At 39.5% G+C, this 25,612-nt stretch overlaps 1 protein-coding gene across 10 annotated transcripts; it reads right to left on the bottom strand.

Moving 5' to 3' along the window:
• Positions 1-59: 59 nt before the first annotated feature.
• Positions 60-25,592, bottom strand: SKA3 (spindle and kinetochore associated complex subunit 3). 10 transcript variants are annotated; one of them, XM_065595069.1, is made up of 10 exons: positions 25,433-25,592; positions 21,444-21,560; positions 11,248-11,312; positions 8,336-8,501; positions 6,101-6,527; positions 3,680-3,789; positions 2,677-2,861; positions 2,210-2,419; positions 1,882-2,000; positions 60-450 (listed from the first exon to the last, which is right to left on the bottom strand). In XM_065595069.1, the coding sequence occupies exons 2-10, from the start codon at positions 21,544-21,546 to the stop codon at positions 417-419; spliced, it is 1,419 nt and encodes a 472-aa protein (XP_065451141.1). In that variant the 5' UTR covers positions 21,547-21,560; positions 25,433-25,592; the 3' UTR covers positions 60-416. The 10 variants fall into 10 exon arrangements, with proteins under 10 accessions (XP_065451141.1, XP_065451154.1, XP_023961383.2 ...); XM_065595082.1 differs by having other exon boundaries at positions 25,293-25,584; XM_024105615.3 differs by having other exon boundaries at positions 60-766; positions 25,433-25,583.
• Positions 25,593-25,612: the final 20 nt, after the last annotated feature.

The raw sequence follows: 25,612 nt of genomic DNA, 5'->3' as shown, positions 1-25,612 counted from the left end.
GGATTATTCTGCAAAGCTCTTTGAACAACATCATCACTAACAGAAATGTAGCACAAATATATTTTTGAGAGTGCTTTATTTTAATATGAGATTTAGTACAAATTATTAATTAAAACGATTTTACTCGCCCCAGGTGTGTATAAGAAGTCCTCTTTCTCCTATGCCTCCCACTTCCAAGTTTGCAGCTAGTGCCATGGAGATGTATTTTGTTGAAGAAAGGCAAGTTATGACAATGTACATCTCTTTTCCATGAGAGTTTTGCATAACTAGTTCCTTGGGACTTGCTGAAAGTTATTAGAAATTGAGATATAGGTCTTTTTTCACTGGTTTTCTATTTCTTCGAATGCTTTAAGTTCTGTAAGACTCAGAAGATCCATGAATGTGGCTCAAAATCCAGAACCATGCCCAGCTCACTCTCAATCATTTGATTTGATAGATTCAGAATATCCTCTGCAAATATATCCAGAATAGAAGTTTATTTAACATTTCAGTAGTGTCTTCAACAAAGAGAACTAAGTTTGTCAGTTCAAACAGAAAGCCTTTGAAAGAGACATTTCTTTGTAAATCTTGCTTGACAGGGAAAAAGTCCATCTAAATTAAAGCTTTATTATATTTGATACAGAACTAGAGTGGATCCCAATATCAAACATACTAGCTGATGTAAGCCAGAGTGTTCTCGGTTTCATTCAGGGCTCTCATGAATACTGTGGTATGATGACCTTAACTCTGAAGAAGACTTGTCTTTTCCTCACCAATACTCTAAAATCTGTAGCAATTACAAGTTTAATATCAGAGTAAGCAACAAGCACAATAAAGAACACTGAAGCAGAGGAATATCATCCTGTGTAAGATATCCATAGTAGGTCAAGTTATTTGTCACAAATAATGTATTCTTTTCCTGATCAATCTGAACAGGATTTTTACTAATTTATCCATTATGCAGAATTGCTCAGATATGTTGTGCAAACTTGTTTCAACCTATAGATTTGTTCTCCAACTATTTGCTGCAAGCATCTGAGTATTCAAAATTTGCTATTTGGGCTGCGTGATTGGTCATTTAAGTCACAGGTGGTTATTTCTGTTCCCTGGTTTTAATGACCTAATCTTGAACAGTAGAACGTCTGAAGAAACCATTTGGGCATTGGTTCTCAGGGAGTGGGCAAAGAGCCCTTGAAGAAAGAAAAGGTAAAAAAGTTACAGAGTTTTATGACATTAATTTTTTTCCTGTCCTCCTTTGTACAAGAATGAGCATTAGATTTGATTAAGTCCTTGGACTGCACATTTAAAGGATACTTGGGTTCCTTCCTGATTAATAAAGGCGTAAGCAGTATTTCTTGACTGTTTACATTCTTCATAGTCAATTCTCCCAGAGTCATGAAGTAATTGTATTTGCATGTATACACACATGCTATTTGGGAAGGGTACAGTAATCTGTCCTATGTCGTCTTTAATTGCTAGATTGCCACAGTTCTGGCCAGTTAGTATGGGAAGCTGCTATGTATTCCCCACCACTGATATAGCACACACTTTTATATATTTGCCAGGTCACAACTCCTTCAGTTTTGATAGTTATACAGCTCAACATGATCATTTTAAATTCTATGAATTTATTCTGGTTATTTATAAAAAATGAAGTTATTAGTTGCACACAAATATATATTTGTATGAACTACAGACCAAGCAGAAAAGGAACCTTAAGAAAGTCACCATAAATACCAGGCCAAATATTGCACATTTATTAAGACACAACAAAGAAGGGCTGTTTTGGTAGCTGATCTGAGAGCAAATATTAATTTCTAAATGAATATATCTTCTCCAAATATACTCCCCTAAATTATACCAATTCAATTTCTTTAGTACATCTGGGGAATTCACTCTCACCTGTTCTCTTTGTTGCAATAATCTGGGATATTCCTTTCAAATCTTGTAGCAATTCCTGTTTTGGTCTCCATTTTCATTACTGTAGGTGTATCTGTTTTGGGATTATACTTTGATAATATCTAAAATAAAACATTAAAGGGATTAAAGAGGTAATTATCTGAGCAAGAATTCAAACCATGACTATGGTTTATACATTTTCAACTGAAAGCAGCAAAGAATTTCCAGATTCAAAACTGGTAAAATGAAGTAGTCTTTCCACACCACTGATCTGATAACAGAATGCAGATTCCACAGGCACAAACACAAACAAGAAGTAAGTAAAAACAACCTGCAGAATGTCTTCTGGTATCTTTGTTATTTCTGGAGGCGGAGGAGTATTAAGGAGATTTTCATAGTCAGATATTTTTGGAAGAGAGGGTCTTCCGAGATGTTCAAGATACTTGTCAGAACTTAAAATAGGAGGAGAACAATCTTCTTTGTGTTGTTCAACTGTCACATCAATCTCTGGCAATGACTCAGCCTTGTTCCCCTTTAATGGCTGTATAAAAGATGATAATTGTATTCAAATTTATAGTAAAATGTCTTCAACTAGTTTAGTTTTATTAGACAAATTAAGAATGCTATTAATTACTTCAAGTTGATGTTATGGAGATTGGTTCTACAGTGATACACTTGCCCACAAAAGCAGTGTGGGAAGGGAAGGCCATTACTGACTCATTAAAAAAATTATATCTAAGTACATTTTCACTTGTCACTGAGTAAATATGATTACTAAAATGATATTTAAGCACTTACTTTACTTTCTGTTTTTAGCCAGCCTGTTTCAAAGTCTGGAAGAGTGGGTGTTGCTGTCTGATTAGAAATATTTGATTCTTTCATCTTCGGGGATTTGGGTAAGATGGTATTGTCCTTTCTGGAAGGAATTTTCAGACCAGGAGTGCAGAACACGGGTATCAAAGGAGAAGCCAGGCAATCAACAGCTAAAATAATGGATATGAGTAATAATTTTACATGCTTGAATACATAGGGCATCTATAACAGTTCAATTTTACAATTCTGTATTAGAGACTGCAGTAACAATTTTTGTGTATTTACACATCCCAAAACAGCATGAAAATATATAATACTAGCTGACCATTTTACCACGGTGAAGACATAACTAAATTAGAAGGATCTTTAAGGTTAGACGCTTTAGTCCATCTATACAATGCAAATTTTAGATTCAAATCCATAGCAATATCCACATTCAAGAACCAGTTCTCTTGCTTACAACAGATCTACATCCTATTTCTGAACAAATCTCTCACATAAACATAGCTTCAATTTTCCCAAAGTTTAAATATCTGTCAGTGTACAATTTTGCTCTAAGATCTTCATACACCTTCTGAAGTATGTCTCATTTTTCTCTTTTAAGATACTGTACAGCTATCTTGAAAGAGTTACAAGTTATAATATCAGGTCAGCTTATTCCAACGTAATTTCATTCCTGTTCTTTTAATAAAAAAGTTTAAAATTACTGAAGCAACGATTAAGTTCTGAAGGTGAAAGACTCACAGAGTAACATATTTGGTCTCTGTGGATGATGGTGTTGGAGATAGGAGAGAAAACAAATATTTATCTTTAAGTCTGGATGCTAGATTTACACACCGCCAAACCCACCTTCTTTTGTACCCTTTAAAATTAATTTTCTGAACCCTTATAATGCAAACGAGTATCAAACCTGAACTGTCAATGCAGAAAGTTTACTCCAGAATTAACTGAAAATTACCACTATTAATTACAAATAGTTTGAATTTACCATTTTCGCTAGGTGTTTTCATTGCTGGTCCAGGAGTAACCATGATTTCCCTGGACTTTGATGATGTTTCTGGTGCCACACACATTTCATTATCATCTTCCTTTGGAAAACTACAAATTGGGATTAAAAAATACATCAAAAGTGATATTAAAATACCATGACTATGGTTCCATGATTAAAGGTATATTGTCAACTTACTAAACATTTATATAGCAGTTACACCCAGAGGCCTGATCAGGATCAGGATTGTGCTAGGAATTGTATAAATACATAAGACTACACACATTCTCGTCCTCAAAGAAAGCTATGGTTCAAATCCCATAGTTCATAGCGTACAAGTGCAGCAATCTATCCATGCCCTATCAATTGCCCAAGAGATTTGAAACCTAGTCATTCCGGAAAAAAAAAAAATTAAAAGTAGTTTCAGGTTGTCTTGTCCCACACTTGATCTGATTTTAGAGTCCATATTTCCATTTTATTTTACATTGTCTCTCCCTCTTGCCTGAAATCTATACAGCAGAGGAGGGAGATTAGCAACGAGAAAGACAGAGGAAGTTGTTTCCCAGCCCTGTTTTCCCTATGACCACGGATTCCATAATTGTCCAACAGGGATTCTTGAACCTTCCCCTTAAACATAAGGTACTGACAGGTCTGATCTGATATGGGAATTCCCATGACTATACCTGAAGTGCTGTTGTATGATTTTAAGTTGATGTCTCTTTAAGGTTGCAACCAGGTTCCATTTTAAGACCCATATATTTATCTCCCTACTGGCTAGGAAAGTTAGTTTGGCTTGAAAATTGCCAAAGTTACTCAAGACTAAGGAGAATTTTTCCCCCTAAAGCTTCAGGAAAATTGGTCAAGCTGTTTGAGTTACAGGTTACGTTACACAGATTATCTACTTAATAGCAGTTCCATGAAGGTTGCAACCCAAGTTTCATTACAAGACCCATTTTCATATCTCTTATAGTTTTGCACAGAAAAAGTATTTCTAGCGAAAAAAATTGGGGAAATACTTTAAGTATGCTAGAATTATTTTTGAAAGCAATTAGTCAAACCATTTTAAGTTATAGGTGTTTAAAAATGACATTTAATAAGTCTACTTTGTGTCACTCTGGCTACAGACACATATCAAACTTTATACAGATTCTTCCCATTAAATTAATAAACAAATTAAATTTTACAGAGTCTTATTTACAAAAATTAGCCTGCTTAAAAGCATGTAAAAATCTTTCTGCATACTTTATGCACTATATCCCTGACAAGAAAGAGTCCAGGAAAGAGAAAGTGCAAGAAGAGGATTGTTATCCTGCAGGGCAAATGAAACAAAAATTAAACTACAGTAACACCTCACTTAACATCGTGCTGGTTAATGTTGTTTCATTGTTACATCGCTGATCTATTAGAGAACACACTCATTTGAAGTTGCGCAATGTTTGCTTATAACGTTGTTTGGCCGTGGGAGCTTGGAACCAGGGTGGGCCGGCAGCCTCCCATCAGCTCCCCCCCACCCCAAGTGCAGGCTCTGCAGAATGATCCAGACATGAATTGAGACTGATTCCTTTACAAGTCCACAGAGTGGGGAGAGAAATAGCAGCCATAGAATAGCCAATGGGTGGAATATATGTGGGAAATTATCATGTTGATTTTTCATATGTATAGAAAAAGGCAAAATAACTGAATTGCCTGTGCTTGTAGTATTTACAATTCGAGCCACTGGTTCTAACATACATTGGCATCATAGTAAGAGCATAATGTCTGTCTGGAGATTTGATTTTTAAAGAATTTGAATTTTAGGATTGATCAAAAAAAAAAATCCACCTACTCAGTAAGTGTGAAGGAAAAACAGCCAACTATGCTGTGATTTCTGTTTAATTCTACTACAAATTTTCCATTTGAGTTTTAAAAAATAATATAGAGTCAAATTATAGAAGTCCCATGGAACTAACACTGACTTCATAATTAAAGTTGTGACAGTTTTCATTATCAGCCCTTTTTTGTCACTCCATATGCTAACTCTTTCATTAAGTGAAATAAATCATTAAGAGAAACTGTCTGAGTTGTAGAATTTAAAAGGACATTGTGAAAAAAAAACACTTCACCTATTTTAATAGCCTCACTTTAGATTATAACAACCTAAATTATTTTAAAAATATAATTTACTTATTATGCTGTCAAATATCAGAGTGGTAGTCATGTTAGTCTGGATCTATAAAAAGCAACAGAGAGTTGCTGTGTGTGAGTATTATAGATAGATAGATAGATAGATAGTGTTTTTTTCAAAATGCAACACTAACAAAGCTGGAAATCAATATGAAAAAAAGGATCACATACCATCAGAAAATTGCAAGTAACTAGTACAATCAGAGGAAACTACTACAGAAAACACAGGATAGTCTGAAGTTAAAAACATCTACTTACTTTTTTCTTGTCTGAACATTTTTATTAATAAGTGCCATTGTATAGTCTTCATTCAAACACATGGTATGTTCACTAATGCCAAAATGTTCAAGCTTTGGAGTTAAACACTCATAATCATCCATCTTTAATGTACATTTTGGTGTTTTGGGCTCTATATATGGGGTCTGTTTGGGAGTTGGAATTCTATTTCTTGAATCTTCTTTATGCATATTTGTATGGGATTGTACATCCATCACATCCCAAGTTCTGGAGAATGCGTACTGTGAAAGACCGAAATCTGAAAGCTGTGGGTTACGCAGGGGATCCTTAGGCACAGATGTTTTCCCAATACAAGCAGGAAAGCTAGACATATCTTCCACTTTCTCTTGATCAGAGTTAGCTTGGTCAGATACCTTAGATGCATGGTTAACTTCCTCCTCGTTCTCCACTGTTTTATTAAAAACAAAGGATACTTCAGAAATTTCAGTTACCACTTAAGAACTGTTTATAGACTAAAAAAAAAACAAGACTTACTTTGTAATCCTAGGCTAAATATGATATATAATGGACTTATTTTCATTTTACTTCTTAATCTCTACAATCAGATATGCTGGCACAGTCCCCTGCTCTTGTGCAGAGGTGCCGTGTAGTCAATGGCTATGGTTGTAAAATTGAAATCCTGTTAAATGTAACAGAAATCCAAAGGAACTTCTGGTGTACTTATTTCAATAAAGAAATGGTTAAAAGAAAAGAATATTTTAACTCTCCTACACAATGATCACTAAAATCTGAAAACTATAAAAAGCAAATTAATATGTACCAAAATGTTGAGGGCTATGGAAGGAGAGAGAATAATGTTTACTTTTAAACAAAAAGGCAATTCATTTGAAAAATGAAGTAAATATTTTCTTGATACTAGAAGGTGCCACTGGAAATGACACGAAACCCTACAATGGAAAGGTGATTAAAAACACACATTTTCTCAAATTCAGGGAATATTATTTGGAGAAGGAGGAAAGATTATAGAAGAAAGTGTAGCAACAGCTGGACTGCTCTTAAGAAAAACAACACTGACAAAGAGTTAATAGAAAACTGTGAAAATGTGCACAAGCACAATGTAAAAAAATCAAGAGGAACGAAGAAGATCCCACTGCAAAGGTAACTGAGTGCCCAAATCCTACGTTATGTTCAGAAACTAAGACACTCAAGAAAACAGCACTTGCAAATTCCTACAAATAATAGCAACTAAAAGAAAGCCATTCAAATGATAGTATAAGTAGCAGGAGTGCCAGTGGTGACACTTCTGAAAATGCTTTAGTATTGCACATATTTACTGATTTTCTTTAAAATTTAATATAATACTGTTAAGGGTTTATATTAGTCCTCAAGTACTACTGGGATTTTTATATCAATAAGGAGTAGACTGGGGAAAGTTGAGGCAACATTAAAGAAGAGACACCACTAGATAATCATTTGGTTTTGTCTAAGGCCTTTGTCTGTGCAAAACTGGTTTAACACTGTGATTTTAAAACAATTTAATTAAACTGGTGCAAGCCGCTGGATGGACACTTATTTTGGTTTAAACCAGCTTTATTTCAGTTTAATTTAAGCTAAACTGAAAAAAGCCATTCAAACCAACATAAGAGTATAGGGGTATGAACTGATTTAAGTGAAACCAGTGCAATAGCTCATGTAGACAAAGCCTCTGCTAGGATAACAAATTGGGTTAAGAAGACATGTTACATGTTTTAACATGCTGTTAATTATCAGTTAGTATTCAATATAGGACAAGACAGTTATGTTTAAAAACCACATCAAATGGTCTCAACTCTAGAAACTTTGTCATTTTGTCCATGTGTTTACAGCACCCAGCACAATGGGACCCCAAATCTTTGAGTATTACTGTAAAACAAATACTACTATGGCCCACATTAATGACACCTGAAATGAAAGATAGATTACAGGGTCAGGGAGTGTAATTTTATGCATGTTACTGTGATATTTAACTTGTCCATGCAACAAGGGTAAAAATTTCAAGTTGCATACTATTTCAAGGGTTTACGAATAGACCTACTGTTAGAAATGTTAATGCAAAGAAATCTGGCTAAGCCTGTATTATGTTTTGTAACTAGTTTATCATATTAGCACATTTGGTCTGTGCTTTAATACAGAGATGCTTACAATTAGGGCAATGTTTTATCAGAAATCATATTTTTAATCTTCCAAAGGTTCTACAGTATTTTCAAGTAGTATTACCTGAGTTATCTTTAACAAGTGGTTGATAACCATATTTCTGGAACAGTTCTCTTATTTTTTCAAGATCTGTTGTATTTCTTTGCATCAGTATTTTAATGGCCTTCATGAAATCATAAGTTTCTTGTCTTTCAGAGCGACTCTGATCAACGGTAGCGTTAACATCACCCTTTGAAGGAAAAAAGTAGAGGCGTGAGTTTTAAAATACTAATTTACAAATAGCTTTGTTCTTCCCTAGTTTTGTTCAAAGATATATTTATTGTATGCTTCATTAAATGGGTGAGTGTATTGACTCTTTAAATAAAGTCTTCTTTTATTCAAAAGGCTAGTCACTGAAGATACACATGTAAAAAACAAATGCAAAATTTGTAAACAGCTTTTAAACATCTTCTTTTCAGAACACACTGTGCTTTGGTTGAAATTTTCCTGGCTGTGGGGGGTATTTACCTGGACCCCTCAACACCCAGCCCTCCCACCATGTATTTACTTCCCCAGATCACTCCTAGAATGTTTTCTAAACATAAATACAACATTTGCTACGCTCTAGTCCTCTGGCACAGTAGCTGTTGTTAATGAGAGATTGCATATTTTTGCTAGAAGCTCAGCCACTTAATACCTGAGCTCCTTTGAGGGTAATTTTCAGCTGTTGTTCTTGAAAGTTTATACACCAAAGTTGCCAGTAAATAAAGCATTAATAAATATGTGCAGCTGTTGGCACCCGAGAGCCGATAGATAAAATCATCATCAGCTGCACTTCTGCTTCCACACAGGCCTCCTCCCTTTACCCAGTTCCCCATCCCTACTTAATCATTACAAAACTAGGAAATTCACAGAACTTTGCTATGAAGTAGTTTTGTTGCTACACACAACATATTTGACACAAAATCAGTAAATGAAAAGTTAAGCCACCTAACAGTACATATGTTCTATTCCTCCACCCAAAGGAAACTTACCATTATCAAAACTACTGTGCACCAGTCCATGTACCACAACTATAACGCAGTCCTAGGGAAGCCAGCCTTCCACCACCCACTTTACCAAACTACCTTCTACTAACACAATACACTCTTACCTAATATCCACAACTAATAACGTTGGGAGGAGGTACTTTGATTAAAGGGGTATGTGGAGAAGGCTGGATTGAGTGAGGCAGTTATGGGTGTGGTGTGCTATGTATGGTAGTTGTGGTAATAGTAAATAGGTGCCCATATGTGATGGAGGGGAGTATGTATTATTAGGTGGGTTAATTCCATTTAATTGCTTTTGGGAGTGTGTCAAGTATACGTGTCACAACCATACCAGCTTCACAAAGTTTTCTGTATATTAATAAGGAAACCAAAAGGTGTACAAACTCAATTTTTTAATTTTTTTGCTTTGATAATGGGAAGGAAGTGGAACACAATATTCACCACCTTCAATTTCCACAAGTTACCTTGCTATATGGAACAACATGCTTATGTCTGAAGTATATCCTACAGCAGAAATATAAAAATATGTACGAAGTTATGGTAGCAATAAAACATGTTGGGAATTTGGGGACTGGAAGGCTCAGACTTTCCCCTATAAGTCAGTACTTCAAATAGACTAATCTGGTTCAAATTCAATCCCAGTGTGCAGAAATGAAGAGTTATTAAAACTTGCTGGCTGGATAGAACATTACAGCACAATTGTCACCATATTTTACACTAACCAGTAGATAGTGGAAGCTCTTAAAAAAGAAGATTTAATCTAAGATGCTTAGTAGTTGACTTCAAACAGAATTTGTAATTCTCAGTCCTTGTCTCTACTTTCTCACTGAGGAAAGGTCCTGAGATGTTGCTGCTCTGATATTATGGGAGGCAAAAGATCAGAGCATTGCCCACACAGCAGTTAAGTAGAGTTAGAGTTCCAGATTGTGGGAAGGAAGCATTTCTTCTCATCTAAGGCTCCAGGATTGGATACTGCCCTTTTGCATATTTCAGCCAAAATACCTGCAGCTAGCTAGAATGTTAGATAGTGGGGAAGGGAGGAAATTTAAGAGTGATGGAACTGTCAAACAAATGAGAACGTTAGAAGATTTTAGTTGCTTAGGGACTGCTCTCAATGAAGTCATGAGTAAAACACCCACTGAATAATTTGAACAGACCATTAGACATTGATAATAAGTTTCTTCCATATTTTCCATTGTATTTTTATGTAGTTCACCATAAAACTCTTATAGCAAGATAACATGTTCACTGGGGCATATATTAGTACATCTAATCTGAACTCCATCAGTGCTACAATTTACTCCCTATCTGAACATTTATGTTAGAAATTTTGGGTTACGGAATACTTCAGCACACTGTCAATTCAAATGTCAATTTAGCCATTGGAACACTTTATCAAGGGTTATGGTGGATTCTTCATCATTGACAATTTTAAAATCAAGATTGGATGTTTTTCTAAAAAATCTGCGCTAGGAATCATTTTGGGGAAATTGTATGGCCTGTCTTATACAGGAGGTCAAACTAGATGCTCACAAAGGTCGTTTCTGGCCTTAGAATCTATGAATTCAATATTTAAATACCAGAGTGAGAAGACAGTAGACAAAATATTTGTGTATTTAAAAATCTTTTTACCATTTTTAACCACCATGTGAAAGCCTGAAACTGGGATCTGTTTGCTTACTAAATTTGGTCTCCCTCTCATGAAGTGCACAAATTGGTTTATTATAAATTCAGTGCCAGCATCTCTATAAACAAAGAATTTACTAAAGTAATTAGTTTGGAAAACAAATAATTAGGACTTGCAAACTGAAAGAAAACAAGTCAAATTCTGAGTTGTTAACCTTCATGAGTTAGAACTGTAGAATATTTAATATATGATCTGTCATGTTATGGAAAATAAAAAGATACGTTGCTGTATAGTTTGACAAGCAAGTGATGAGTCATTACCTTTAGAGTCCTGACTTCACAATGCAGGTCATGTAAAACTCTCATTGGAGATTCATCTTCATATTCTTCAATATACATGTTAATGGAAAACGATTTTGGAAGAAAAACAGAGGTTAATATCCTTTCATTAAGTTAGTCGGTAATCTCAATTATTTCTACCATAGACATATACTTCTATTAGATTCAACATGAAAAACAAAAAACAAATACATATATAAAAAAGAACCAACTGTAATATTATAAACCAAATGCCCCACATATCATGAGACTGCAGCGTGACAACTGACATTACACAGGATGCAAAGCCACAGGGGGAAGAGGAGAGAAATTGATGAGGATCAATTTAGGTTCACTCCATTACTGCTCCAGTGAATGATGCTAGAAAGTCCTGTTTATAGAAGCAATATCACCACAGGTATAATCTACTCCTATAAGAATGTGCTGTGAAAATGTGATACCTGTGCCAAATTTCACCTCTTATCAGGGTTAACCTTCAATTCAGTTTGGCAGAAACATGGATACAAACATCTATACCTGCAAAAAGCAGAATCTAATACCAATTCTGACTTGTTTGCTTGCATACAGATGCCAGTGTTTCCCACTTATGCATGTAGGTCAAAAGCAGGCAGACTTTGTCCCTTATATTGGAAATTGAGGTTAATGTGAATAGCTGAAGCAAGAAGAAACATCTGCTATGTGACAAGACATGGCAATGTACAGACCAGGAAAAGTATGAGTTGATAAATCAAATTAAAACCTTGAATCAAATGTGCAGATACGCTATAAAACAAGTAAGCAATGCAAATAGATAGACAAATAGCATAGGACAGACTAGATCAATAAGGACAATACAAGCAGCAATAGGTTTACAATGAAACAGAAAATGTAAGTAAAACCTACTGACTTTAAGGATTAGAGGTAATGGAACAAGGCACTGAATTGTCATCAAAGATTAAATAGAAAAAAAAACGTCATTAATGCAGAGTTAAGGTTGCCCAGTGGTATCTCATGCCCCTCCAAAACTCCAAGTTTAGCAAAACTCAAACTTGTGAAAACGAAGAAATACAAAGTTGAGATACCTGCCCATGCAATATTAACTCTACCCACCTGGAGCTCCCACTGTGAATTATCTGCATGCTCCCGAGCTGCGTTCATGGTGTTAGATGTAGCTGTACTGAATGGTAGAGAAATTAGTTGGAGCAGCTTCGAAGAGCGATTTTGATATGAGGCAACCTAGGAGGCTGCAGTCTCTGGGGATTTGAGAATCCCTCTCCTTGACCCCTGAGTGTGTGATCAAAGAGATGCAAGTGTACTTGAGAAATCTAGTATCCTTCATTTCAGCACTGCACTCTGTAGGTTAAGCTGGCCTGCTGAACTTTAATGTGATTGCTCATCCCAAGCATGAATAAAGTGGGGAGGGTTGAGCACAAGGTTAACCACCTAGCCTCATAAAAAACCCACACTGATTATAGAAACGGAACCAAGGTATCATTCAGGGAAGGAGGCGGAGGCAAAAGCTGGGGGCGGGGGGGAATAGAGGGGGAGTTGCCGGTGGGTGCTGAGCACCCACCAATTTTTCCCCGTGGGTGCTCCAGCCCCGGAGCACCCACGGAATCGGCGCCTATGATCACAACTGCACTAGTTTGAAAGTCAGGTCATCTGTCCAAGCCTCAAGTGTACATTGCGCAGCAGATGTCAGCAGCGGCCAAAATCTTTGCATTTCTAAACTGAAATTCAAATTCAAACTAAATTATCAACTTTAAACAGAAAACAAAAGTGTACAGTGAGAAATTCCTGCTTGAACTGAAAAACAGATTTGAGACATTGCCAGAGGCAGAGGAAGGTGAGAGACAACAGACCTGAGCAGTGCTCAGACTTCCAGAGACAATGTGATTTAACCCGCAGCAGCCACAGTTGGGTATCAGTGTAGACAGAGCAAGAACAGGGTAAGCCAAGAAATGTGGCCTCTCATCCATGAAAGAAAAGTACTGACAGGAAAACTCCTGAATTCTAAGATCAATGAAATATTGGAAAAAACAAAAGAGGAGAGCAAGAAAGCAGTGAAAAGCAATGCAAGGAAAGATAAATGGAGATATGTTGAAGACCTAGCAGCTGAAGCTGAAACTGCTGCTATGATAGAAAGTCAGAGTTGTTTACCAAGTGAAAATTTCAAAATAGGAAATAGGCCAATAAAAAGCAAAGATGGAAAAATGCTTACAACTGAGATAGGCCAGAAAAACAAATGAGCAGAACATTTCAAAGAAGTTCTCAACAGACAAGCCCCATTTCAGCACCAGATTTCGATGAAACATGCAAACTGGATCAACTCAATATTAACATTGGCCCAACAGAGATGTCAAAAGTACAGGTTGCAATCAAGAAACTGAAATATAAAGCGTTGAGAGATGATCAAGTCACAGCAGAAACACTAAAAACTTGATCCCATCACCGTAACAAAACAGACAGTTGGTCAACGGTTTGGGAAAAAAGAGACCCCCCTAATGACCAGTGAAAAGATGGAATCATTGTCAGAATATCCAAAAAGGGTGATCTTACTGACTGCAAAAATGGGAGAGAAGTTACATTACTCAGTTGTAGGGAAAGCCGTCTGCTGAGTGACACTACGCAGGAAGAAAGGCAGTGGGTACAAAGTTTAGAGAAGAACTCAGGCCCAAGACATCCTGCGTAGAGGAGATATTTATACTAAGGACCATCATAGAAGAATGTCTAACCTGGGAAGCTCCCCTCATCATCAATTTAATTGATTTTTCAAAAGACATTTGAACAGCCTGCACAGACATACATTGTGGAATGTGCTTCAGTCCTACAGAATCCCACCTAAAGTTGTCACCATTATCAAGGCCACGTACAAGATGCTGTAAGGGTAAACAACCAGACAAGGTAGTTCAACTTGGGCTCTGTCATAAAACAGGGCTGCATTTTATCACCACCGTTTGGCATTGCCAGAGACTGGATAATGAAGAAGGGTACTGGCAACACAAACACTGATATAGCATGACAAATGCCTAGAAGACCTAGACTTTGCTGATGATATTGCACTACTGAATGACACTCCTGAAAAGTTACAAAGATAGACAATCTGGCAAAAACACCAGGCCAAGCAGGGCTCAAGATTAGTATGCTAAAACAAACATCCTTGAAGCCCAGTCATCTAGCAGTAAAATCACACTACAAGGCAAAAACAAAAAGTAGAACAGTTCACCTACGTAGGCAGCACCATATTGGCCAACAGAGACTTCAAGAAGGAAGTGAGATCAAGGATAGGAAAGGCAACACAGCATTTACTAAACTTAAAAACGCATGGTAATCAAAGAAATACGTAGGCTTGGCAGAACTTTTTATTTTATATAACTTCAGCAGAAATATCAATGTTTATTTTAAAACATTTTTAATTTATGTCGATTTAAATGTTCAGTTGTGAGAAATTATATGGGGCGTCAGACAATTATTTAATGACAGCAGATGTTGAGATTCAAAAATGTAAAGCTCTATAACCATTAAAACACGAATTGTCAATATCACGTCAAAATATATAAAGTAAATACCTTTAAATCAAACTCTAATAAGTTCTCAAGCAGAATTTCTTACTTTGCCTATCGGTAAGTTTCAATTATCATCTATGGCAATATTTTTTCATCAGTTTGTGTGTGTATAGTGAAAATGACATTTACTGACATGTAGCAATAAAAATCTAATCCTTCCAAGCTTACATATATAGCATCAGAACAAAACTGAGAATTTTCAATTCAAACATCATCTCTGTGCGAATGTATGGCTTTGAGAGCTGGCTATCTACTAAATCATTAGACAGAAAAATTAGATGCATTCAAAAATAAGTACCCACAAATGATTTTGGGCATTGGTTGGAAAGACTTCATTATGAACACAAGATCCGAGAAATCACTAACCAGCCGATTGTTGCCATCGGAATCAGAAGGAAGCATGACACATATTTGGGACAAGAACTCTGGGTGCCAACACACAGATTCCCACATGAGGCTGTCAAATGGAAAACAACGGGTTTCAGGAAACAAGGTTGCCCAAGAGAAACCTTCAGAAGAACCCTTAGAAGGGCAGGCCAAACAGTTGATCAACACTGTAGAGCAGATGAAAGCAACAGAAAATGACAAAGAAGAACGGAAGAGACTAGTTTCCGCCCTGTGCACCAACAATGGCATGGGAAGGATGTAATGTAATTTACTTATGTTGTTTGTGTCACAGCTTTGCGAACAGGGGCCATTAACAGGGAGTTTCAAGAGGGAGTCCTCCAGGTGAAGGAGGAGCAAATACAGGACCCTTGAGGTAAGTGGCTGTCTGTACTGTCTTTCTGTTTGGGGGTTACTTGCTGTGTGCTGAGCTTGCGTTTGTCTGTTTTGTTTGAAGGACTGTATGCTGTGAGCTTCTAAACAAGGTTTGAAATCTAGAAGCCTCTGTTCATTGGCTGAGCCTTAGTCAGGGGGTGGGGCTATCAGGGCTTTATAAAGCAGTGAGTCAGCGACCAGGGAGCTTTGTGAATAGGGGCCACTAACAGGGAGTTTGGAAGGGGAGTGGGAAGGGGGAGAGGTACACTTGCCATTCTTTAAAACCTTTAAACTAAACTATGATCAAAACGTCTTGATTTAAACAAAAACCCTCTCATTAACCTAGGTAGCTGTAGGAGAGAATGCAGGCAGAAGTCCAGCAGCGGAGTGGGGGCTATCCTGTTTATTGCGCTCAGTGTAGCATGTATAATTACCTGCCCTGTAAGCGGGGAGCGTATGTGTGCATTCGATGCAAGGAGCTCCTGGCCCCCAGAGACCACGTACGGGCTTTGGAGACCAGGGTGGCGGAACTGGAGGAGCTAAGGGAGGCAGAGAAGTATGTTGATGAGGCTTTCTGGGACACTGTAGATTTGTCCCACCTCCGGTCAGACAGCCCGTGCGCTGTTAAGGAGGATGAAAGGCTCAGGGAAGGAGAGCAGTCAATGGGAGCAGAGGGAAACCTTCCCGTAGTTGGGACCCTCCTTTCACATAATGTTGGGGTATCCTCTCGCACTGAGGTTACCTCTCTGGGGGAGGAAACTCCAGTCATTAGGAAAAGGCAGGTGTTAGTAATGGGAGATTCGATCATTAGAAACATAGATAATGACTGGGAGAACCGTATGGTGACTTGCCTGCCTGGTGCAACGGTTGTGGATCGCTCGAGGTATCTGCATAGACTTATGTGTAGTGCTGGGGAGGAGCCGGTGGTCGTGGTACATGTAGGTACCAATGACATAGGGAAGGGTAGGAGAGACGTCCTGGAGGCCAAATTTAGGCTGCTAGGGAAGAGACTGAAATCCAGGACCTCTATGGTGGCATTCTCAGAAATGCTTCCAGTTCCACGGGCAGGGCTAGGTAGGCAGGCAGAGCTTCAGTCTCAATGCGTGGGTGAGACGATGGTGTAGGGAGGAGGGGTTTAGAATTATTAGGAACTGGGGAAACTTTTGGGATACGGGGAGCCTATACAGGAAGGCTGGGCTCCACCTAAACCAAAGTGAATTCAGACTGCTGGCACTTAACATTAAAAAGGTTGCAGAGCAGTTTTTAAACAAAGAGATGGGGGAAAGCCGATTGCTGCAGAGGAGCACGTGGATCGGACAGAGACTTCTCTTAGAGGAGAGTCTATTGATAGAGATTCTCTAGGTTTTAGTCAGGAGAGGATAAAGTATGGGCCAGATCAGACGAGAAACATTCACATAAAAAAGAATCTGACACATCAGAAAAGGGCAGACAAATAAACAGTGACAAGTTTTTAAAGTGCTTGTACACAAATGCTAGAGGTCTAAATAATAAGATGGGTGAACTAGAGTGCCTCGTGTTAAAGGAGGATATTGATATAATAGGCATGACAGAAACCTGATGGAGTGAGGACAATCAATGGGACACAAACATTCCTGAGTACAAAATATATCGGAAAAACAGAACAAGTCGTGCGGGGGGATGGGGTGGAGGGGAGAGGGGGAAAGAGTGGCACTATATGTGAAAGAAAATGTAGAATCAAATGAAGTAAGAATCTTAAATGAATCTACATGTTCCACAGAATCTCTATGGATAATAATTCCAGGCTCTAATAAGAACATAACATATTGACCATCTGACCAGGACAGTGATGGTGACTATGAAATGCTGAGGGCGATTAGAGAGGCTATCAAAATAAAGAACTCAATAATAGTGGGGGATTTCAATTATCCCCGTACTGACTGGGTACATGTCACCTCAGGACAAAATGCAGAGACAAAATTTCTCAATACTTTAAATGACTGCTTCTTGGAGCAGCTGGTACAGGAACCCACAAGGGGAGAAGTTTCAGTGGTAGCCGTGTTAGTCTGTATTAGCAAAAAAACCAAGGAGTCCTTGTGGCACCTTAGAGACTAACAAACAAATAAATTTGTTAATCTCTAAGGTGCCACAAGGACTCCTCGGTTTTTTTCACAAGGGGAGAGGCAATTCTCGATCTAGTCCAGAGTGGAGCGCAGGATCTGGTCCAAGAGGTAACTAACAGGACCGCTTGGAAATAGTGACCATAATATAACAACATTTAACATTCCTGTGGTGGGAAGAACCCCTCAGCAGCCCAACACTGTGGCATTTAATTTCAGAAAGGGGAACTATGCAAAAATGAAGAGGTTAATTAAACAGAAATTAAAAGGTACAGTGACTAGAGTGAAATCTCTGTAAGCTGCATGGACACTTTTCAAAGACACCATAATAGAGGCCCAACTTAAATGTGTATCCCAAATTAAAAACACAGTAAGAGAACTAAAAAAGAGCCACCATGGCTTAACAACCATGTAAAAGAAGCAGTGAGAGATAAAAAGGCATCTTTTAAAAAGTTGAAGTCAAATCCTAGTGAGGTAAATAGGAGCAGAAACACTGCCAAATTAAGTGTAAAAATGTAATAAGAAAAGCCAAAAAGGAGTTTGAAGAACAGCTAGCCAAAAACTCAAAAGGTAATAAACAAGATGTTTTTTAAGTAAATCAGAAGCAGGAAGCCTGCTAAACAACCAGTAGGGCCCCTGAACAATCGAGATAAAAAAGGAACACTTAAAGACAATAGAGTCACTGCGGAGAAACTAAATTAATTCTTTGCTTCAGTCTTCACGGCTGAGGATGTTAGGGAGATTCCCAAACCTGAGCCATCCTTTGTAGGTGACAAATCTGAGGAATTGTCACGGATTGAAGTGTCAGAGAAGGTTTTGGAATTAATTGATAAACTTAACAGTAACAAGTAACCGGGACCAGATGGCATTCACCCAAGAGTTCTGAAAGAACTCAAATGTGAAATTGCGGAACTATTAACTATGGTTTGTAACCTGTCCTTTAAATCAGCTTTCGTACCCCGTGACTGGAAGATAGCTAATGTAAAGGCAATATTTAAAAAGGGCTCTAGAGGTGATCCCAGCAATTACAGACTGGTAAGTTAGTTGAAACAATCGTAAAGAATAAAATTGTCAGACACATAGAAGAACATAAATTGTTGGGCAAAAGTCAACATGGTTTCTGTAAAGGGAAATCATATCTTATTAATCTATTAGAGTTCTTTGAAGGGGTCAACAAACATGTGGACAAGGGGGGATCCAGTGGACATAGTGTACTTCTATTTCCAGAAAGTCTTTGACAAGGTCCCTCACCAAAGGCTCTTACATAAATTAAGTTGTCATGGGATAAAAGGGAAGATCCTTTCATGGATTGAGAACTGGTTAAAAGACAGGCAACGAAGGGTAGGAATAAATGGTGAATTTTCAGAATGGAGAGGGGTAACTAGTGGCGTTCCCCAAGGGTCAGTCCTAGGACCAATCCTATTCAACTTATTCATAAATGATCTGGAGAAAAGGGTAAACAGTGAGGTGGCAAAGTTTGCAGACGATACTAAACTGCTCAAGATAGTTAAGACTATAAGGAAAAGTTATTTTCTTATTCCCATAATACAAGAACTAGGGGTCATCAAATGAAATTAATAGGCAGCAGGTTTAAAACAAATAAAAGGAAATTCTTCTTCACGCAGCGCACAGTCAACTTGTGGAACGCCTTACCTGAGGAGGTTGTGAAGGCTAGGACTATAATAGAGTTTAAAAGAGAACTGGATAAATTCATGGTGGTTAAGTCCATTAATGGCTATTAGCCAGGACAGGTAAGGAATGGTGTCCCTAGCCTCTGTCTGTCAGAGGGTGGAGATGGATGGCAGGAGAGAGATCACTTGATCATTGCCTGTTAGGTTCACTCCCTCTGGGGCACCTGGCATTGGCCATTGTCGGTAGACAGGATACTGGGCTAGATGGACCTTTGGTCTGACCCGGTACGGCCTTTCTTATGTTCTTATGACCAAAGCAGACTGTGAAGAACTTCAAAAAGATCTCACAAAACTAAGTGATTGGGCAACAAAATGGCAAATGAAATTTAAGGTGGATAAATGTAAAGTAATGCACATTGGAAAAAATAACCTCAACTATACATACAATATGATGGGGGCTAATTTAGCTACAACTAATCAGAAAAGAGATCTTGGAGTCATCGTGGATAGTTCTCTGAAGATGTCCATGCAGTGTGCAGCGGCAGTCAAAAAAGCAAACAGGATGTTAGGAATCATTAAAAAAGGGATAGAGAATAAGACGGAGAGTATCTTATTGCCCTTATATAAATCCATGGTACACCCACATCTTGAATACTGCGTACAGATGTAGTCTCATCATCTCAAAAAGATATACTGGCATTAGAAAAGGTTCAGAGAAGGGCAACTAAAATGATTAGGGGGTTTGGAACAGGTCCCATATGAGGAGAGATTAAAGAGGCTAGAACTTTTCAGCTTGGAAAAGAGGAAACTAAGGGGGGATATGATAGAGGTATATAAAATCATGAGTGGTGTGGAGAAAGTGAATAAGGTAAAGTTATTTACTTGTTCCCATAATATAAGAACTAGGGGCCACCAAATGAAATTAATGGGCAGCAGGTTTAAAACAAATAAACGGAAGTTCTTCTTCACACAGCGCACAGTCAACCTGTGGAACTTCTTGCCTGAGGAGGTTGTGAAGACTAGGACTATAAAAGGGTTTAAAATTCATGGAGGTTAAGTCCATTAATGGCTATTAGCCAGGATGGGTAAGGAATGGTGTCTCTAGCCTCTGTCAGAGGGTGGAGATGGATGACAGAAGAGAGATCATTTAATCACTATCTGTTAGGTTCACTCCCTCTGGGGCACCTGTTATTGGCCACTGTCAGCAGACAAGATACTGGGCTGGATGGACCTTTGGTCTGACCCAGTATAGCCATTCTTATGTAGTGGGGCCCTGGAGATAGTCTGCAGTTACATGGAAGAGAACTCGTGATCTGAGTTTAATGAAGGGTAAATACAACTATAGCGTTAGTTGGTATCATGTGCATAAGGGTGAAGGGTTTGTAAAAAAAGAGGTTGTATTCTTCTTCCCGGGGGAGGGTTACTGCATGTCCTCCAGGAACTCAGTCTATGTCTACACTATCACTTATGTCGGCAAAACGTATGTTGCTCAGGGGTGTGAATATTCCACTCCCTTGAGCAACATAAGTGACGCTGGCATAAATGCTAGTGTGCACAGGGTTATGTTGCCGACACAGCTTCTGTCCCTCGCGGGGTGGTTTTTTTATGCTGAAGGGAGAGCTTCACCACACAGTGCTGCAGCCCACAACTTAAATATGCCAGAACGAGGTTAACAAAATAAGTTTAAGCAAACTTTTCACGTGTAGGTAATGCTGCATCACTATTATTTTCTAGAAGAGAGGTATCATATTTTTTAAACAATTTGCCAGTTTCCACAACTCATAATCACAAATTTTCCTTTTTTTTTATATCAAATGTTAAAAAGGCCATTCTAGGAACATACCATACAAGATTTAACCCACAACATACAGAAATTTCAACAAAGAAAAATAGTTGCAAAACAAAAAAAGTTAAAGTTTTGAACAAGGCATGTGGCCTTCAAAGTCTATAGATCTCAGCATTCAACATTCCATCTTAATCCAAATATCCATATTACATCGGAAACTAGAATCTGCATCTCCATACAAAAGAGCAGGATGGAAATATTTTGACCTCTCTTGTAATGTGTTTTTCTTGCTGAGAGCACAAAACTAACTGCTTTTATTGAAGTACCAGATTTGAGGTGCAGCCTCTCACACACTTACGTGTATCTTCTCTATTTAATGCTTGTTCAAGTTGCTCAGCCTCTTTCTCCAAAGTGACAGCTAAAGCTCGCAGTTTGCTGAAGAAATTTCCTGTCACCTCCATGATGAAGAAAATCACTAGAGAAGACGAGGTAAACACCTATCAGCAACTTAATAGTTGACATTTACATAGGCCATCTCTTGCATAAGAGATCTATAGACTACAGCATGAAGCACAGCAGTGGGGTATGAGGGGAAATTTTACTCATGAATACCACAGGAAAACCACACTCTTACAAAGTGCCATAAATCATTTCAAGAGACAAGGTGGGTGAGGCAATATCTTTTATCAGACCAACTTCTGTTGGGGGGCGAGACAAGCTTCAGGTCCTGAAGAAGAGCTCTGTATAGCTTGAAAGCTTGTCTCGCTCCCCAACAAAAGTTGATCCGATAAAAGATATTACCTCACCAACCTTGTCTCTCTAATATCCTGGGACTGACTGACATGGCTACAAACTACACTGTATATAAGTGGCTTAAGGTCATCTCTGAAAGATGCAACTGTATAGCACTCCATATATCCACTAAGACAGGGGGTACCAAACTGTGAGCTTGTTGGAAATGGGGGATGCTAAAAAACTAAAAAGTGTTTCAGTTTCAAATGAACAGTGGCTGCATGCAGTGCAGTGCTCCAGCATACGCCCATGAAACAAAATGCACTCTCCTGGCCATATTCATGATGGTGAATAACATCACCAACCACGCTGGCATAAAGTTCTACTGAGCAGTATATTTGCACACGGAGACTGGGCAGATGGGTGGTGTAATCTCATGTGGCACCAAGCTGGCTGGCTTCCTGCTATGCCTAGCCTGAGCTTGTACCTGTGATTCTGTATAAAAAGGAATATAACTAATTACACTAATACAGTCACCACTGTTACAGATTGCAATAAATCCTGTACAAAGTATGTCATGTATCAATGGAAAAGTTATACTATATTTAGTATGATTATTCTGTTTAAATCCAGGTATCATCATTGTACCTGAAGTTATGAATACAGGCAGTCCTCGACTTTACAACATTCGACTTACGATGAATGGCACTTACAATGTTTCTGAGTTGACACCCTGATTTGACTTACAATTGTTTTTGACTTTATGATGCTTGGTCCCACAATGGAGTGTACTGCGGTTCCAAGTTACAACGCAATTTTCAAGAACCAATTGTGTCCTAAGTCCGAGGACTGCCTGTATTATACAACCCCAGGAGGGGGGCCAGAAGCCTCAGCCCATCCGAGTCCCACTGCCCCAGGAGGCGGGGGGGTGGGTGGGGGGGGGGAGAAGAAGCCTGAGCTCCACCACTTTGGGTGGGAGGATGGGGAGAAGTTGAAGCCCAAGGGCTTCAGCCCCCACACAGGGGGCCTGTAACCTGAGCCCCACTACCTAGGGCTGAAGCCCTCAGGGTTGGGCTTCAGCAAGTCTAAGCCATGACCCACTTTAGGGTCCCAACCAACAGTTTGAGAACCGCTGGGCTATGTGTTTGTATATCAAGTATGTTTTTCTCTTGGGTGACACCCACAGGGCAAATTTACATCGATACTAGCCATCCCTGTGTTGATGGGCCATTGAAGAGACCCAGCTCGCCTCTCCTGGATAAGTTTCAGAAAGCACCAGACAATGGTTGCCACATGACTCAGTGAGGCATGAAGGACATGTGATCTAAGACTCCATCTTTTTGTCAGTAACTTTCTAGGCACATGGGCTGAGGGTATAAAATAGGAGACTGACATCACTGCTTTGTCTTCTTTCTTGCTCCACTTCTCTAGATTGTGATTTCTAACAAGGAAGCTTTGGAAAAACACTGATGATCCCCAATCTTTTTAGGTGATCCAGGGAGATTTACTGCACGCTAGCAGAATCACCATCACTGCTATTATCCTGACCTACAGACTCTGAAATCAACTGTATATGATTCCTTTAACCATTTAATAACCCTCTTCTTTTCTATTAATAAATCTTTAGTTTTTAGTTAACTAAAGGAATTGGCTGCAGGGTGATATTTGGTAAGATCCTGAAAGCATATACTGTGCTGGGAAGGTGGCTGGTCCTTTGGGATTGGAAGAACTTTATATATGATTTCTAGTTTTAATAATCATTCATAACAAAAATCCAGTTGTCTGGGTGGTAAGTCAGGGGCTGGAATGCCTAAGGAAACTCTGTTTTGGCTTCTTGATAACTAGTGTGGTGCTACAGGAATCACTGTTGTTAACTGGCTTGGTGAAATCTTATTATAGAATACACCACCAGTTAGGGGTGTGTCTGCCATGTTTCTTGACATCTGTCCTCAGTTTGGTATTCTCAGTGGTGACCCATACCAAATACAGTGACAGTACCAAACTGTACACCTTGAGCTACTGAGGTGAACTTATGAAGTTCCATGTCATGCTGCCAGTGATCCTCTCACACAAAAAGACGCATACAGGGATGGCTCAGAGCAGCTGCAAAAGCTGCAGCTGCAGAGAACTCTGACAGCAAAGTGCTCCCACACAGAAATCCACTGTAGAAGCTGCAGACTTGCCACAACAGGGCTGGAGACCAGAGACACATGGGGAATTTCCTCCTATCTCCCCAGGGGAATTGGGCAGGGGGAAGGGAAGGGTAGTCAGCAAATAAAGCCTGGCTATAAAATTAAGGAACGCCACCTTGCTCTTCTGCTAAAGAACTAGCTGGCTGCAATTCAAGCCTCCTCCCAGTAAGGGGAACAGCTGTGGAATTTACCCAGCAACTGTAGACAGGGGCCCTGCTTGGAAGGTGTAGAGGAGCAAGGCAAACTTCAAGAGGGCAGAATGCCCCCATAAAGTCCCCACTTCCAACCAAACCTCCCCCATCAGAATCCTCTGCCATTTTACCCCCCCTTCTCACTAATACCATTTTTTTCCATTTTCTGTGAGAGCTACTTTAAATGTTTTGTATTGTCTTGGCCTTACATTTCATTCAGAGGGAAGCCAAGGGGACTTTGGCTCATGTTCAACAACAGGCCAGATGAAAATTAGCAAGAATTTAGTTTAAATGTAAATTAAATGAGTTAAAGTCAAGCCATTAACAGCAGTTCAGCAGCACAGAAGGGGCATGGATCGCACTCCCTGTCAGTACGCAGCCTGGGGAAACCAACCAGTGGACCAAATTCAGTGATGAATCCTAGTCACATGCCACCTGAGGCAGGTTATGCATAGGCTAAGAAGGAAAAGCGACACAGATGAGGATGTCATTTATGACACATTTCATGTGTTTGTCAAGTTACAAGACACACAGTACTAATGGCATCAAGCTCCACAGTGTTTCTTTCTGACAGACTGTCTAGATTTAAAGAGATTGTCATAATCACACATTTTATACTTCCTGAGGCATTTATTTTACTGAGAGTCCATAAGTACTGTAGCCAATTAAGGCCCCCCCAATAAATGCACCCAGAGAGGAGCAATGTGCATGTGGCATTTCACACATCAGTTGCAGGAGAGGGGCCTGGGAACTCCCACAGCGGGAAAAGACATTTCCTGGGATTTGTGTCTCTGCAATGACGGTGAATCCTGAGGTTTCAGCCAGGCCCCTTTGCCGTCCGGGGGCCGTTGTTAGATAGGGACACTCCCTGACCGGATGGCACATAGTGTTTGAGATGTCGGGGGCGCACCAAGGTATGGTGCAAATTAAAGTAGTTTCAGAGCCCTGCAGAGGGGCTCGGTTACTGCGCTACCCCCTCCCCCGGCCGCTGTCTGTGGGGGAGCTCAGCTAACACAATAGCCCCCCACTCCGCACGTGTCTGTGTGTGTGTGTGTGTGGGGGGGCTCACCTAATGCAATCACACACACACACCGGGTGCGGGAGCGAGGGCTCAGCTAACGACCCCGCCGGGCACCAGCACTCCCCTCTCGGACTGTCTCCCTGCTTAGCTCGGCACGGGGCAGAGAGGCGGCTCCCCAGCCCCACCCGACAGCGCGCGGCCGAGCCGTTACCCGCAGCCGCTCTAGGTTCGCTCGCCCGGGTCCGTCCCTTGCTGGTGGAATGGAAACAAAATGACCCGTCACCGCCGCCGCGCGCCTCGAACTTCGTTTGAATGCCTGAGCAGAACGAACGCCATTGGGCGCGGCGAGGCCCCGCCCCTCCCGCGGCGGCGCTCCTAGTCTCGCGATAGC

Source organism: Chrysemys picta, chromosome 1 (genome assembly GCF_011386835.1).
Source record: "Chrysemys picta bellii isolate R12L10 chromosome 1, ASM1138683v2, whole genome shotgun sequence".
Classification (NCBI taxonomy): Eukaryota; Metazoa; Chordata; order Testudines; family Emydidae; genus Chrysemys; species Chrysemys picta.
The sequence above is the reverse complement of the archived record's forward strand: the minus strand, read 5'-3'. Positions and strand labels throughout refer to the sequence as shown.

Coding starts and splice junctions, on each gene's coding strand:
- SKA3 (XM_065595057.1), bottom strand. CDS start 21,546: ATGGAGGTGACAGGAAATTTCTTCAGCAAACTGCGAGCTTTAGCTGTC. Junction 3,790..6,100: donor AATGTTCAGACAAGAAAAAA/GTAAGTAGATGT, acceptor CCCAATTTGTAG/TTTTCCAAAGGAAGATGATA. Junction 1,170..1,881: donor TATTGCAACAAAGAGAACAG/GTGAGAGTGAAT, acceptor TCTTTCTTCAAG/GGCTCTTTGCCCACTCCCTG.